The 17,546-nt window shown below is 37.2% G+C and overlaps 1 protein-coding gene across 1 annotated transcript; it reads left to right on the top strand.

Moving 5' to 3' along the window:
• The first annotated feature begins 2,907 nt into the window (after positions 1-2,907).
• CHMP2B (charged multivesicular body protein 2B) lies at positions 2,908-14,077 on the top strand. Its single transcript, XM_084302322.1, has 6 exons — positions 2,908-3,027; positions 5,877-5,968; positions 8,193-8,387; positions 10,934-11,036; positions 11,913-12,019; positions 12,186-14,077. Exons 1-6 carry the CDS (start codon positions 2,994-2,996, stop codon positions 12,297-12,299), a joined length of 645 nt encoding a protein of 214 aa, XP_084158448.1. The 5' UTR covers positions 2,908-2,993; the 3' UTR covers positions 12,300-14,077.
• Positions 14,078-17,546: the final 3,469 nt, after the last annotated feature.

Genomic DNA, 17,546 nt, shown 5'->3' on the forward strand with positions numbered 1-17,546 from the left:
TGCATACATAAATAAGTGATTTCATTTTGGACAAAGTAGGGGAAATGAATTTCATAACCATGATAGCAGACCAAACTTCCAGCATCTCCAGTATTTCTCTCAGTCTTCATCCTCTCCTTTAGGTCCTCATTTATTCCTATTTTTTTCTGACTTTAATTTTCTTCACAAATTTCCACAAAAACCTTTTATGATAGTAACCTAACCTCTCTTGCACTTTTCCAGCTCACCTTCTTCCCAGAGCATCACAGCTTACTCCCACAGCGTGCATTGCCACCACCTCCCTGCTCTGATGACACTATGATTTCCAAGTGTTACTAATGAGTGCAATTAGAGGTAGGATCATGACACACACACACACACACGCACGCACGCACTTACTTACTTAAAGGGATTCATACACCTAAATGCAACCATAACAATCAGCCTGACTTTTCCATTTTGTCCACCTCCTAACTCAATCTACCTTCATATTACAAGGCATAAGTCACATTAGCCTTTACACAATCATCTCACAAACTCTTAAATGCAAAGGTGCTGTGTCTGTTTTCAGTGGAGCTTCTCCGTGATAAAGTAAAGCACGTGCAAGCCTTTGTGGGACTTGGAACACAGCCAGCTGCTGAAGCCCCGGAGATGCTTCTCTTTACGTTTGTTTTATGCTATAAGTATTTCATACAACAATACATTTATACAGTTCTTTGATCATTTATCTTAGTCAGGCTCCTACAATTTTCAGCTTACTCACTTCATTCTTTACTACACATGGCCTCATTTAATTTTCTTATATCTGCAGATGAGAAATTAGGCCCAGAAGAGATCAAACGGTACTGAATTTGGGTCATTATCCACAAAGCATCCCAAGACAGCCTGCCTTAGATCGCCAGCTTGCAAGGTTTCACTCACCCTAGCAAGGGAGGTAAAGACTAACTTGCATTAGACCAACTGATATAGTCAGAAAGCTTGAAAAGATTTCAGGCATAACCTTGAGAGCTTCTTCAACACTTGTATGCGTGGAAGCTCACTTCCCTTCCCTCCCTCCCCCCCCTTTTCTCCAAGCGTATACAAAAAGTATTTTTCCAGATCAGCTGCAACATGGACTATCCTGGAGAACACTAAGTAGAAGTGTTGCTTTACAAAGGCATCTTCATACCAGCCATTTTTTTCTGAGCACCTGCTTTAAGTAGACTGAACCTAAGTCACCTGTTTTAAATTAACAATATGCTTAAATATTTTAATGGCCCACAGAAGAGCTTATACACACACAGATTAAATAAATAAATAAATGAATAAATCACTTTTTGCACTTTGAAGGTGTTTGGTTTCAAGCTAATACAGGATATCATACCATTCTTCTGAACCAGTGTTGTTGACTTGCTTTACTCTGTCTTCAACAAACAGAAAATAAACAGCCACTTCTTCCGTTTGCTACTGATATTTGCATATGGTCACGAAGGAAGGGTTATTTATTTCATCTGATTGATTTTTAAAGTTTGATTATAGCATAAAAGACTAAGTTTATATATTTCAAATAGACCTTGAAACAGGATATTGAGAATCGACAGGCAACACTGAAGTTTAAGCATTATCTTTTATATAATTTTTTTAAGAGATAAATTCAAGGTCTTCTCAGTGTATGGTACCATAACAGCAATCAGGCTTGGAGCACACACAAACACAAAAAAAAAAAAAAAAACAAAAAAAAAACACTTGGCAAGCAATAGCTCAGACATACTTTATTTTATCACAGTCATGAAGTCTATTATGGACTGTTATTGTTTCTCTCATCACAAGAAAATATTCATGAAGAAATATTATGGAAAAGTGCTTTTCTGGTCTCATAGCTAATTAACTCATTTTAAGAGTGGCCTGTAGTTAAACTGCCCAGACTTTCTCTCAGGAAAGTGGGGAACTGAGCGTCAATTACAAGGTCTCTCCTCCCCTTCATCTGTGCGTTTTTAAAGCCAGAATTTCAGTTTTGCTTACTAACTCATCCCTGACTGATTTGACTGAACAGACAGTAACAGATGCAAAGGAACAAACTTGCAAAGTGTATTTTACCTACTTTACAGTGAATTGTTAAATTCCCATAGTATTTATGTGATGAAGCATGACCTGAATTTTAGGCTAGCGCAACTAGATTAGAAGAACAACTAGCACTAAAAGGCCATGCAGAGAACAAAGAAAACTTGCTATTTGGAATTAAAATCAGTACTTCCAGAAAATTAAATAGCACTGTCACAAAATACATAGCTTATAGCTACATATGCCCACATAAATCTTTACACTGTTATTATAACATTCCAGTAGATTCACACAGGGTTATAAAAGTGTGGTTGATGAGGGTACCGCCACCATAAACTTACAGTTCTTCCCCAGGTTAGATTTATATCCAGCTATCAAAATAGATTACAGTTGCCTGTTTTTCCTTACAGATTACATTTTAAAAAGGACCAGCAGTTTCATGGGAGGGAAGGCATGCGCAGCTAGCGTTCAAACTGCCAGCTCTGTTTTCTTCAGTGCAGTGTTAGCTCCAGCGTGCTGTTTTTCTCCTAATTAGTTGGAGCGTACATAGCTAATCGCTAACGATAAAACCACAGCTAGGTATGAGCCACCTCATTAAACACTAAGGCTTGCAATCAGACACCGAAACCCAAGAGAATTTTCACTTTCCTCCCCACACTGTCTCGCCCTGGGGCAGCCGCGGCCCCTGGCGGAGAGGGAACCGCGGCCGCCCCGGGCCTCCCTCAGTTCGGGGCCAACTCAGCCCCAGCGCCAGCCCCGAGCCAGGGCCACCTCATTCCCATTCCCATTCCCAGTCCCGTCCCCATTCCCGGTCCCGTTCCCGGCCGGGGAGGCGTGGAAGATCCGCGGCCCGTCCCCGTCCCCGTCCCTGTCCCGCCCCTCGCCGGCGGTGAGGCGGAGCTGGGTGAGCTTGCGGGGCCCGGCCGCTTCCTGGTCACCGCAGCAGGAGGAGGCTGAGGGAGCCCGCGGAGGCCATGGCCTCGCTTTTCAAGAAGAAGACCGTGGACGGTGAGGGGGCGGCTGTCCCCGGCCCTTGTAGGGGCCCTGGGCACGGGGGAGCTGGGACCGAGCAGGGCGGCCTCGGGCCCCGAGTCCCGGCGGAGCTGGAGCTCGGGGGCTCGCCGAGCACAGGGCCCCGCATCCCGTCTGGGGGTGCCGGGAGGTAAAGGGGGGACACACGCATGTCGCTGCCTCGGGGGGTACCAAAAATGCCTGCGGGGAGCTTGCTGGAGCAAACGGGGAGGCGGCTGAGTGCTTGTGAGGTCGGGGAGGAGACGGGGGGCAAGGGTCTTGGGACAAGTTGGTCTCGTTGTTGGCGTGGTTAGGCTGTTGACAGATCTGTGTGTGGGAGTCACCTTCTGGAAAGCGAAGCCAGGAAGGATTGCTTATCTCCCGAGTAAGTCCAGGACACACCAGGCAGCCCCCCAAGGAGGTATTGTTGCCTCATGCAACACCTGGGGCAGAGGCCAGACATTAGCAAGAGCCCCAAAACTGGCTGTGTGGTGTGTTGGGTGTCCTCTGTCAAATCATGTGAGGCTTGGCTTGAGAAGTGCTCACCAAAAATGACGCTGCACGTCAGCCAATTGTTGTTCACCGGGGATGAGTACGTAGTTCCCACTTGTTCCTTCCCATTTCTGGCGCACAACCTGCGAGGGGGGAGAAGGAGGAGATGACTGTGCTCCCATGGCCAAGGCGGGTGACGGCAGCCAGGTCAGGGCATCTCTGGTCCAACCAGTTCTCAGGAATGGAGGTGCGTTCTCCTTGCCCCGGTGTGCAAGAGCAGGTGCCACAGGGGGATGGCCGTCGGCAGAGGGCTGCCACAGAAATACCCCGTCATCTTTTTGCTGCCGGAGCAGAGCTAGGGCTTGGGTTCTTGTTCAGAGTGCTCATCTTGTCCCTCACTTGCAAAAATAAATGAAAGGGATTGAAGGTAATCGAAGGCAACTGTTCTAGTTGGTTTATTGCTATCTTTAGCTTAAGCCATGATGTGAGATCAGAGAGAGGGAAGAAAAAAAAGAACAAAACACAGAAATAAGCATTGTGCTAGCCCTTATTGTCTCCTGACAATTATATTCTGAGTTTCTTATTGTCTTTAAGTTCCTACTTCTCAAGTTTTCTGCGCTAAGGGGATTTTTTTAATAGTTACTTCAGTTAGAGAAGACAGTCTTGTATGTAGCTATTAAGCCTTTTCTTTCATTTTCACAAGTGCAGCTGTGCAAGTAATATACGATTGTCTACCTTCAAAATTACTTGCCTGTAGCATTTTTTTTTCAGAATAATTCTCGATGATGCTTTGCTCATGTGAAGAACATAATGTTATGTTCTGTATCATCCTTCAACTTTTCGTGAATGTCCATTGAAAAGTCTGCATTTCCCAAAGATGATTTTTATGTATTTCTGGGAACAGGGGTAGCTAGCACTATAAAAAGAAGTCTTCTTACAGAGTTCGTTTGCAATATGCGTTTATTTGCTTGAAAATGATTGTTGGGTGGGGGTAATGCATCTTCAAAATAGTACTGAAGGTTGTTTTTTTTTATTTTTTTTTTTTTTAATTTGAACCTGTTAAGTTTGAAGTTATTTCAGCCATGGATGTTTTACAGTATCTCTTAATGTGAGGAAACAGAATCTGAATGCCTCTTTGTTTCTAGAAAAATAGTTGCAGGCCTTAACAACTGAAAAGGGTGGTTGTGTATCAACAATTTATCCTTCATGCCATCGTTTCTGTTAGTAACTGTGCCTGTTTGCATTGATTTTTCACGTGCCTCAGACTTTTTTAGTAAGATGGCAGAATCCCACTAGGATGTTCCTTCCATGGGTTAGACACAAAATTTACATGACAGTACACTCCTGTTAACCTTTCATCCAAAGTTTATGCATCTAATAGTAGATGCATGCATTAGGAATAAATGAATCTTCCTAACAGTGTTGTTTCCTCTATAAAGGTCAGAGGATGCTGAGTCACATGCAGACCTTTCTACCTTTGCCCAGGTGAATCACACCTAAGCACTCACTGTAAATTCTAACAAAAGTTAATTGCAACTAGTGTGACTGACACCTATGTTAAAAGTAATACTTACTTTTAGTAAGTGGATGTTACCAGTAAAAAACTTTTAAATAGCAGAGTGGACAAAACATTTATGAAAGATGATATACTTCATGTGATAGCATTCAAGTTTCTGTATGTTTTGTCAGCTGTCAGAAAACTTAAATTTGCTATAAAGGCCTCCACTTTTGTACCTAAATATTCTTAGGATTCTACTAATTGAAAAAGTTTGTAAATTATTGCTTCATAGTCTAATTTGAAATTGAGCTGTATAGATGTAGATGTACATTTATGAAGAAAAATAACCTCCATTAAACCAGAATGAGGACAGAGAAGAGCAAGATTCTAAGATTCGCATTGCAAAGTAACTTCGCTGTTTTCATGGACCTAAGAACTCTAACTTCTCCAAGATCTCATATATTAGGTTTCTTCAGCTGACCTCCTTGCAGTTGGGTCTGGCTTGTTGAAAAGGTGTGAGCTTACAGTGACAATGTTAATCCTGAGATATTCTTGAAACTTGCGAAAAAGTGTGCGTACCTAACCCATACCATGCAGTTAAGGCTCTTGCTGTGGTGCAAATAAATATGCTAGGTAAAATAGCCTTTTTGTTACTGCATATGGCCTATTTTGTTGAAACATACTTGTGTTGCATACATTAAATATGGGCAAAATACAATGTATTTGAGATACCAGCAGTTCTTTTGATTTCTGGCTGTTCGTTCTGAACGAGAAGAAACTGTGTCTGCAGAGCACTCAGCAAATGAGATGTTTATATAATACTGAAAACCTTTTTCTATCTGTATTTTCTTTCCAGATATAATAAAGGAGCAAAATCGAGAGTTAAGAGGTACACAGAGGACTATAACCAGAGATAGAGCAGCACTTGAAAAACAGGAAAAGCAACTGGTAAGTACAACAGGGAATTTTATTTTACTCTTTAAAGACAAACACCTTCCCAATATAACAAAAAAAAATCTGCAAAGTGCTGAAGATACTACTCAGTACATAACAACTGAACACTGAAAAATTGGATTTTTGACTTCTCAGTTATTAAAATTTTGTTGGAAAACAATTTACTATCTAAAATACCTTAATTTTCATGAATACTTATGTTGAAATTCTGATTATTTGCGACATTAAATTGTTTCAGAAATACTGAATTTTTAAGGAGAAGAAAGGAAAAGTGAATCAGGTCTTCAAAAAAGTTAAAAATACACTGTTTGTGTGAGAGAGTCAATGGACAATAAATATTAATTTTTCTGAGTTAGATCAGGTGAAAAAGGACCAAGGGCTTGTCAGTCAATCCCAGAACATTTTGTTATGTTCTTTCCGCAGAAAGTATTTTTCCCCTGAACTACGAGATACTATTCTGAATACCTAGTATTGTACAGACAGTTCTATTTCAGTTCTGTAACCTCATATAACTATATGAATTTTGATTTTTTTTTTTTTTCCAGAAGAACATAACTGACTTGGATAAGCTAACCCCCAAAATCTCAAAAGCAAATAGTGTATTGCAGCTTGCTATCCAAATTCTTTGTTAAGAATAAAACAATCAATATATAGGGTTTGATTTCTGCATCTGGGTTGTCTGCAGTAATATAGCAATAGTTGCTGTTGGTTTGTATTTCACTTTTAAAATCAAGTTATATATGCTACTGAGGTATTGATCTCAGTGAGAAAATCAAATGCTTGCCATTAAAACTAGTGTGCAAACTAGAATTTGCTGGTGAACAAACTAATCTCTCCTATCCTTTGCAATTATTGAGGTGTTGAAAAAAAAGAAAAGTCTGAGCTTGCTACCGAATTCTGGTTTTGTGGTCTCCACGAGCTACCTACGAAGAGGACATCTTTGCATATATTTCTGGCCACTAATATTTGAATAGTCTTATGTTCCTTACTTGCTGATCTGTACTTTCTTGGGTTAAAAATAATATTTATGACACAGCCCTCCAGAAATTACAGACTTTTGGAGAACATCTTGTGCTGGTGCCAAGTCTATAGTAAGCTTAACCACGATCTTTCCTAGTGGTTAACCTAACACAATGGGTCAGTTTACATTTGCCTTTAAATATGACTGTTTTGCATATTCTAGTGACCAGCGTTTACTTTTTCGGTGCTACATATCCACTTAAAGTGCATTTTTCTGGACCACCAGTGTAAAAACTAAACTAAAGCATCTTTATTATCATAGCAGGTGTATTCTCCTGAAGAGTTACAGTGCTGGTCTTAAAGGTTACTTTTGCTTAATGGTAAAAATAAAAATGTATAACTGGCATCATAAAAAGAACTCAATTACTGTAGCAAACTCTCTTTAAAAAGGCTAAAGGAAAAACGTTTCAAAAGTTTACATTACCGAGTCACAAATCAAAAGGCATAGTTTTAAATAACTCTGTTAGCAAAGAGTTTTTTTGACAAACTTTTCCTTGGTACCTCTGGGCTAAATAATTCTCCCTGGATTGATAAATAGGTTTGTTTTTTGTAAGTCATTGCTGTCTACAACATGCACTGCCAGATGGACAAAATGTGCCACTTTTATTATGTGCTAAGATAAGTCCAGGTAAGTGGTGTCAGCAAACAGAGCCTATGATTGTTGCCTATCTGCCATGAAGCCACATGAGCCTCTTAAGCTGAAAAAACATTTAGCAGAGCATATGAACTTGCCATTTCTTCTATTCACAATCTGGCTTACTAGTGAATGTAAGAAAGTAAAGAAGATTAGAAATTGCACTAACAACTGGTTGGCCATAATAATTTCTTCACTTTTTTTGAAGTGTTACTCCATGACCAGATATGGAATTGAATGTTCATATATAAATTAATAGGACGTTATGCAAAAGTTGATGTGAGGCCTTTTGGGGAAACTGTGTGCTACTGTGCTATAATTCGGTTGTATTGTTTTCTTTTTTTTTTTTTTTTTTTTCCCTCTGTCAAAGCTGAACAGCATTGCACTTACTCTACTAAGTGACCTTGGAAGAAAAGCAAATAAGGCTATTTATGTAACTTTTGATGTCCTGAAAAAAAGTCAAGAGGATAGTTAACTTCTGGAATTTTATTCAAGTTAAGGCTTGAATATACAGTAGAATCTTAGAATGAAAATTCAGTAGAAATTATTTTTTTTTTTTAATAGGAACTGGAAATAAAGAAGATGGCTAAGACTGGTAACAAGGAAGCCTGTAAGGTGCTAGCAAAACAGCTTGTACAATTGCGGAAGCAGAAAAATCGAACATACGCTGTTAGCTCTAAAGTCACTTCTATGTCAACTCAAACAAAGGTTATGAACTCTCAGATGAAGATGGCAGGAGCTATGTCAACTACAGCAAAAGTAAGGTGCTACAAGACATTCTTTTACATTAAAATACAGTATATGCTTGCAAAAAGTTAACTTGTTTTATTTTGCTTACAGCAATTGAAGGAAAGCAATTAAATAAAGTGTATTGCTTAATAACCTGACCAGTATTGAGGATATAATAGGGAAGTGTAATTTGATTCATATTACCATTTTTTTGAATAGTCAATTCTGCCAGTTAGCGTCTAACTAAGCATATTTTCTTGGGCTAGACATCTGTCAAATGTTTACATGATAAAAATCAACTCTATACCTGTGGAAGAACTTTGTTAATAGATTAAAAAAAAATCAACAAACAAACCATGCCATTACAGTATCTTGCTTGTATGTCACGCTGCAAGCAGTTTTTATTGGGAAAAAGTGGGGCACGCTTCAAATAGAAATCAAGGCAGTGTGTCACAGTAGCTGTGTAGTTTATGTGACGAGTAGGTTATTACTTCAGATCTTACATTTCTGCAGAAATTTAATCTAGAAATTTAATCCCTGTCATTCTCACTCTCCATGTGCTAAGGATCCAGTATTACATTAAGTTTTCTCACAAATCTTGGTTCATAAAAGGCCCTGAAAAATCTCAGTTTTCTTAGTCTTGAACTTTTTCCAATTTCTACAAACTGATAAATAGGAAGCTTTCTTTTGGTAATCAGGATTGTTCAGCTCAAGGTGCAGGAAACAGAATTAGCACACATAATTGTAGACAAATACTACTTTTATAGAGTCCAAGATAAATCCAGTTATGTGGCAGTTAAACCTTAAAAAAAACAGTGCCACTTAATACAGAAAGTAATTACCGCTTTCTGAAAAAGGTATTTAGAAGCATTATTTTGGCAGGTATCAACCTCTTAGTGAGACAAAGTTGTAGCTCTGCAACAAGCTTTCTATTTACCAGGACCAACCCACAAAAGAGTGGCTTGTCTGACTACGCAGCCAATCAAGTTAAACAGTTTACTCAATATTCCTATAAAAGTCTTACATATGAATAATTTGAGCTTGCTTTTTAATTATTACATTGTTGACTTGCTCTTTATCCATAAGATATCTTGGATTTTCTCAAAACCAAGGTTTCACTAAGGTAATTATTAAGATGTAATCAGTTAAAATATTTAAAAAACTATTCTAAGCAGCATCTAGAAAGGTGATGGGTTTTGAAACACAGCAGATGCTTCTATGGACAAATTTATGTAACATTATCAGAAGAAGGTATTAAATTATTTTGGTCACTTCTAAAGTGAACATCTTTGCTTCATCCACACAGGAAGGTTGAAAAAGAAAGTATTTAGTAGTTCATTTTGAAGCTTATAAATTGTTCTCAGTCTTATAACTGTCAGTGAATGCAATCAGTTGCCTTAACATGCAAGACAAATACATGGAATGTGAAGCTTTCAAAATATTATGCAAATACTTTTTAGCATATATAGCACAAATTCTGGACATAGATGACTACTCACTGGACTTTAATCGTGCATCTGACCTATATTTGCTGAAGATACATAACTGTTATTTCAGTTTAGTGCAAATATTTTTTATATTCATCTATTTACTGTTTAATCATGCATCTGACCTATATTTGCTGAAAATGCATAAATATTTTAATTTAGTGCAAATATTTTTGATAATCATCTATAACTGGAGTTGAAAAATTCTAACAAACTAACACCCTCAAAGTCCATAACAAGTTTTTAAATTCATATAATATGAATATGAACATAACCTTTGAAGTTCATATAACATGTGAAGCATAGTACATTACCATTTTAAACAAAATCAGAAACGAAGGCAGAAGTGCTTGTATGAAGCCAGTAGTAGCTGTATAGGTTAATCAAAAGTGTTGCTATCAAGTCAACTCTTTTATAGTCTTAAATATAGCTAGACTTTCCATTTAAACTGCTCACTTCTATATTTATATTTAGACATCTAATGAGATGTAGTATCTTGCTTCTTATAAAGGAAGAAAGCTGCAAAGGCAATGCTGCATACTTATAGTAAAACAGGTTCATTATGCCATCACAGAAAGTTGTCTACCCAGTGCAAAGGTTTACCATAAGCTGCGTACTTCCTGAGCATTTTAATATTCAATTTTCACTTAAAAGTAAATTCTTTCCATGAAGAAGCAACATAGAGAAACAATTTCAATTTAACGTCTGTCCTCTAGTGGTGGTTGAAATAAATGTTCCATACTGAATAAAAAAACTGCAGCCATTTACCTCTGTAAAATGTATAGCCTGCACTTAAGGAAATGTTTTCCTGTTCTTTTCATTAAGATCAGGCAGATTTTTTCCTAATGCACAGCTAGCTAGGAGAAGGGGTGTAGTAGTTTAGCAGACTACAGTATTTCTTACTGAGTACAGACTGCACTATTGATCTTCTGTGTATCTATACTTCTCTTGGGACATAAAAAGACTAGGAAAGTGAAACTTGGACTGAAGGGTATTTTCTATTAGAGAAGTCTTATTCCTTTCTAATGCATGTATTGGCCAGTATTAATGTTTCACTGTATAATTGATTTTTTTTTTCAATTTTATTAGACAATGCAAGCAGTTAATAAGAAAATGGATCCACAGAAGACACTACAAACTATGCAGAATTTCCAGAAGGAAAATATGAAGATGGAAATGACTGAAGAAATGAGTAAGTTCTGGGAACAGCTAGCAGCATGCCATAGTATTCTTGAAGGGGTAGAACCAGTCTAGGAACAGGGTTTGAGACCACTTCAAAACCTTGTTGGCATAACTAATAGGAGAATGAGAAAAAATGCCCTTTCCATATCTGATCTGTATGTGCCTTTTGTTCTGGGACTGGACACTTAAAAATGTTGAGTTTAACAGAGATTATTGATCATCTCAGCTTTATATACATGGTGGAATAATTTATATACATAATGGAATATGTTTGTCTCCTTTTTGATTTTAAGCCACAAACTTACTTATGTGGTGTGATGTGGAAAAGGAGCTTCTTTCAGTGTCAATCCACTGCCAACTAAATCGTACATAACTTCCCAGTGTTGCAAGCACAGCCTGCATCCTATCCTAACCCCTGCCACTGTAGTTGGCCCTAGTAGGTAGCATGGACTCAAAACAGGATTGTTGAGCAGGATGTCAACATCTCTACTGCTCAGAATTGTATTGTTGCAGTTCAGAAAACAGGTCAGTTACAATTTTGCAATTTGTTTTGAAGAAGGAGGGCTTTTCTAATGGAACTGTAGATGATATTTCAGAGAAATGTTAAAATCTAGTGGAGGGAAATAGAGCAACTAAACTATTACTGGAGAAACCTAACATTTTTATAAAAGCAGACATGCCTTACCCTGTTGTCCCTCCAGTTGTACTCACAGGCTTTGCACAGCAGAGGTAAGAAAACCTCTCCAATATACAGGTGTTTTCTGCTGATATCTTACCCAGTGTTGTTATTATTGCATTGTGGGAGAGTTGAAAGATGACACTAGGTTATTTTTGTAATCTCATCTTTGCATAATACAATGTGTTGTTTTGGTTTTTTTCTTTGAAGTTAATGATACTCTGGATGATATCTTTGATGCTTCTGATGAAGAGGAAGAGAGCCAGGATATTGTTAACCAGGTGCTTGATGAGATCGGAATTGAAATCTCTGGAAAGGTATGGATGGTTTTACTCAGCTCACATATTTCTTACCCTTCATTCTTTTTTTTTTTTTCCCCAAAAGAGTTTATTCTAACATCCTTTATTTTAAAGTCCTGTTCTGGAAGTCAGGTTGTCATATAATTTATTCTTTTGACTAAATAAAATTTCTCTCTCCTTCTAGATGGCCAAAGCTCCATCAGCTGCCAGAGGCTTACCGTCTGCATCAACATCAAAAGCTTCTACCATATCAGATGAAGAGATCGAACGGCAGCTCAAAGCATTGGGAGTTGATTAGCTTGATGGCAATAGTCTGCCTTCTGACAGCTGCAGACAGATGTAAAAAGTGCAAATACTCTTTCAATGCAACTGATGCCTAGGAAAACTCTGAAGCTTCAGAAATGACAACTTGAAGTTGGTACTAGGGAGGGAGAAGGGGAGAATACTTTGAATCAATTGATAGCGTGAAGTACACTTGTGACCAGTGCATGCCATCTTATTGAGCATTGGATTGAATAGGGATGCAGTTCTAATGATAAATTTATACACAATCTGAATCTGACCTCTGCTGAATTCAAAGTTTTTTTCTTCTATCTCAATTCCTTTTCTATCTTTAGAATTGGCAATTCTGTGGCTGGTGGTGGTGTCTCCTAGGACAGCACCTGTATAATATATATCCTTTTTATAAAACTGTTGCTATAGAAAAAAATTTACTCTGACATTTTGGCACAAATGAAACTTCACCTTTGCTCTTAGTTGAAAACTGTTTTTTCTTTTTTCTTTTTTTTTTTTGTTTTGTTTTGTTTTTTAAAAAAAGAGAAATAACCTTGGACATCCAGAACATTTAGGCAGAAAGAAAAAGCAGTTTATGCATTTCTTTCAAGTTTGTGTAGTAACTTTGAGTTGATTAAAAATAGCTGATTGTTCTTTTTACTGAAGGGGAAGGATACAGTCCTTGTGAAGTTAATTTTACTGGAAAAGGATTTATGTTAGTGAACTTTGTTGCATGAAAGGCACTGATTGAACTCAATTGTACTGTAACATAGCTAGTTTCAACAGAATTGCTGTGCCTTTATGTATATAAATCTTGTATTCCTGTGATTTTTTTCCAAATGAGTCTTTGAAAGGAGAGTAAACTGTAAGAAAGATAGTTTCCACAAAACACTATGGTGTGAGCTCCGTGTATACTTGATGAGACTCAGTGAAGTTTAGAAATGCACTTGTTCAGAAATGCTACTTGCGCACTTGCAAAAAGGACATTTGCCTGAAACATTTGTATATATTTTACAGTATTTCATAATGGGAGATAACTGTGCATAATGGAATTGTTTACTAAGATGCAGTTGAGCACATTGATAAGCTAAATCTAAATTTTAGTTAGAAGAACAATTTTGGATGATGCATTCTAATTATTTGTCTAAACACTATAATGAAAGTGTTCTGGTTCCATGAAGGCTTTTCTATGGTCTCTGAGCTGCATCAACATGATTCCGGCTTTAGGTGGAATACATTTGGCTACCAAAATAAGAACTGTTGACATTTTTGAACAGATGACAAAAGTCTGAGAATGTAGTTCACAGTTATGACTTCCCAGATTGTATAAAGTTCCTCAGCCCTTACTCTGATGTAGATTATTTGTCCTAAGTTGTGCTGATTTACTGGGGCTGTTCATTGAACAGAAACAACAAAATCATTGTGATTTGTAAAGAAAAAAGTAAAATACCTCCTAAGATTAAAACCAGAATAACTTTGGGGTACAAATTTCATAAAAAGACTTTGCTGCTAGGAAAAGTGTAGCAAGAAACCATAATCTCTATGAATCTACTGTTGTCACATCATCTGCTTTAGGGTTAAAATCAGCAGAGAAACTAAAAACAGGTGAACCTTCATCTGTTTTTTGATATAGAAATTGAGGTGTTCTTTCTCTTTGGAGGAAGTAAGGGACATACTATTAATCTGTGAGGTAGTGGGTAGGAATGTGTAAGTTTATATATTGCATATATCTCTGATACGAGGTGAAATTTTTTTTTCTCAATTTATTTTGTAAAAATCTAATAAAAGGCTTTTTACTCCACAGCGATTCTGTCCTCTGTAAGGTTAGTCTTACACATCAATCTCTTGGTGGGCTTTCTTTGGACTTCTATTAGATCTGTTATGGGTCTTGCTGATGACCTCTTAGCTTCCATAAGAATTCTGATACCATTGCTACTTTTGGTTGTGGGGAGTTTGAAACAGTTCTGTTCTTCAGGCTGTACAGCTACAAGAGCTACTTTGATGCTGTATCAGTTCTGCTCCCTTACTCAGTATATCTCCTTTCGTTGCCTTTCAGCATTAAAATCCAAGCTTAAAGCCACGAAGGCAGAAGCTAAGTTCAGAACATTTGACCAACCTGGAATTTTAATTATTTTAATTTTAATTATTATAATATGACTTTTTTTTCCCCCTAATAGATCCATTTCCTAATTTTGACCCAAGCTATAAAGGACCATATTTACTGAAGTTGCCCGTAGGCCTTTGACTCAACATTAAGCATAGCTTTTGATTAAGTTTGCAATTCTTTTCACTTGAGAAGGATTGACTACTCTTAGGCATTGAAGAAGAAACCATAAAGTGAAATTATTTAGGTATAAAACATTACTGATTGTATTTTGGTTGAACATCAAGGCTAGTGTCCTTTCTAAGTGTGTATTTTATACTTCCAGTGGCTGTTAAAATTGGGCTTAATTCTGTGATGAGCTCTTCCCTCTATCTGTAGGGTCTCTGAAGAAGAAGAATAAAGGCATTACTTTTTGGTGTCAGTAAGACTGCTCATGTAGAATCACTGATAAGATCTATCCAGTGTTTCTGGAAAGACTTATCTTAAATTCTGCAGCCCTACTCTGTGTCTTTCTGCTATCTTTCAGCAGCAGATTGAGAAATGTTGTAAGTTTGCAGGCTTGCTTTTGTCTCAACTATAGGTAAGTATTTTGTAGCTCTCTATAACCACATTACAAGGAAACACATTCCTTTTAAATTATTCTTAGTGGACTAAAAAACAACAACAATTAAAAGTCCTCAAACTCCTTTATCTTTGCTGACACTTTAACAGCAACTGAAAATCTATCCAAGAAGAACACCATGATTGCTTGATGCATGTAAAAATGTCTGTTCTGAGCCAGACCAAAGTCCATCTCACCCAGAATCCTACTCCACTAGTACCTGCAGGCAGTGCCCAAGAAAACATGAGAATAAGATAAACACAGATGACCAATAATATCTCTTAGCCTCTAAGTACTCCTAGAACCATGCATAGTTTCACTGTATATGACAGCTTTGACTGGCTTTCTTTTCTGTGAACTTGGCCATGTAAATAAACTACTGGTACCCACACTTTGTGGTAGAGGATTTCCACAATATACATGTAGTCCCCACAACATTAAGAACCATCACTTTTTTTTTTTTTTTTTTTTAAATGCCTTCAGTTTTCTTCTAGTTTAACACATTGATTCTCAGTTCTTAAATTACAAAGGATGGTGAATAACCTGTCTCCATCCACCCTTTTGGAACAGCTCATAATTCAATAGACCCCTGTAAATGCACACATATCTAGAAGAGAGAGTCCTAGCTTAATTAGTTAATTCCACTTACCTTTGGTCATCAGCTTTTCCTGTACTGGGACCCTTTCTAGGCCTGTTGTATCCTTCAGACAAGAGTGACAGAGTACGTAGCACTTAGGAGACAGGTGAACCACATATTTACATATTAGTGTAATGCCTTGTTTTCTCTCTGTTCTAGTTTTAATGCTACCTAAAGTTACCATAGGAAAAGTAAGAGCAAGAAAAAAAAAGAAAAGAAAAATAGTGCAGCCCATGCTTGTCAAACAACCACCTAAACTTACTTGCAGGCTTGTAAAGCTAACCCTCAGAAGTCTTATCTAGTATTTTTTTTTTCTCCCAACCAAGAGTGATGATGGCAATTATCCAGTGAGTAAGTTGTTCCTAGAGAAAACACTGAATTGCTACTTTCTCTAAGTCTAAAAGCTGCAGCTGCAGCACATTAAATTGATTTCATCCTTTTTTTTTTTTTTTTTTAAACAATTCTACTCTAATTTGTTAGTATTTCCATGGAAACAGATAGATGTTGTTAGATGGTGGCTGCTTCTTCCATTTAGTCTTCTTGTCATTCTTTTGCAAGAAAATGTCATTGCATGTCACCTTTCATTTTATTTTGCTATGCTTCTGCAATTAGTCTTCACTTGTGAGACTTTATGGAAAACTAGAAATCACAATTTTATGGTAAGTCTGTTCTTGAATTAACTTACAGCATGCTAAAACAAACAAGTGCATCAGCAAAATACACAGCTAAAAAACTACAAACCATTATGTGGAATACCAAATATATAGGAATACTTTATTTGGGAAGGAGGGGAACATACAGGCTTATATCATTTTAGGAATTCTTTTATAATCAACAAAATAACTTACAATATAAATAAAATTCATATTTGTCTGTAGCTTCAACATACATAACACTAGGTTACATAACGTCAAAGGTACACAGATGCATGCCACCACCTTCACTGACTGTCAGTCTTCTCAAATGCATTTATCTTTCATCCTTTTGGAAAGCTAATAATCTACACGTGGCTGATAAAGACTAAGGCTCAGTCTTTGCTGTTGTGGGTGAGCTACGCTAGTGATGAGGATTATCTGAAGAGAGAACATAACATAATTTCTCCCATTTGAATTATTAGACTAGAGGCTACTTCTAAATTAAGGGGTTATAGCAGTGCAATTCACCCATAAAAATATATTTTCTTAATCCAGAGGCCTAATTTCCATAGCTGAATATGCTTATGGTCACTGTAAAAAGAGACCATTTAATATACAGCAGTATGAGAACACAACTTGTACACACTGCTTTTAAGTGATCTTGAACATTAAACCCCTTTGCTTTCTGTGGGCCTATTATCTAGACATTTTCTAAATCATCAGGTCTGTTTTATGGAAAAATAAAATTTATCCGGCCATTACTACTTGCACGTACTCACTTAATTTCAGTCCTGGGAAAAGAGTAAAATACATATATGGTAATGGACTATTTAATAACAATGAGCAGGGCTGATGAGATGGCTTGATAATCTATCCCTGGTGAGCACTAAAGTCCTTAATTTAGTTTCTTAGTGTCTGGCTTTCTGATAGGTGAAGCTCTGGCATTTTTTTTTTTTGGTGTTTTTGTTTGTTTGTTCCTTTTTTTTTTTTTTTTTTTTTTGTCGTTCGTTGTTTGTTTATGTTAGTAAAGTTTTTTTCTTCCTTTATTTTTTTTTCCTCCCCGTGATTATTTCCCTAGGCTAGGGGAGGACGAAGGATTGTTTTCAATTAGTGGAGTGTAAGAGAGTAGGAATGTACAGTGCAATAAATGCTTTGTGTGGATACTTATTTCAGAGAAAAAAAAAAAAAAAGTTGCTTTTTAGCTTAATACATTGTCTCTGGTGCAAGCATGTCCACAAAAGATTTAATCAGAAAAAAAAAAATACACTGCAGAGAAAGCCCAAAGTAATAAAAAT

The sequence above is a fragment of the Netta rufina genome (genome assembly GCF_964035555.1).
Source record: "Netta rufina genome assembly, chromosome: 1".
In the NCBI taxonomy this organism is placed as follows: Eukaryota; Metazoa; Chordata; class Aves; order Anseriformes; family Anatidae; genus Netta; species Netta rufina.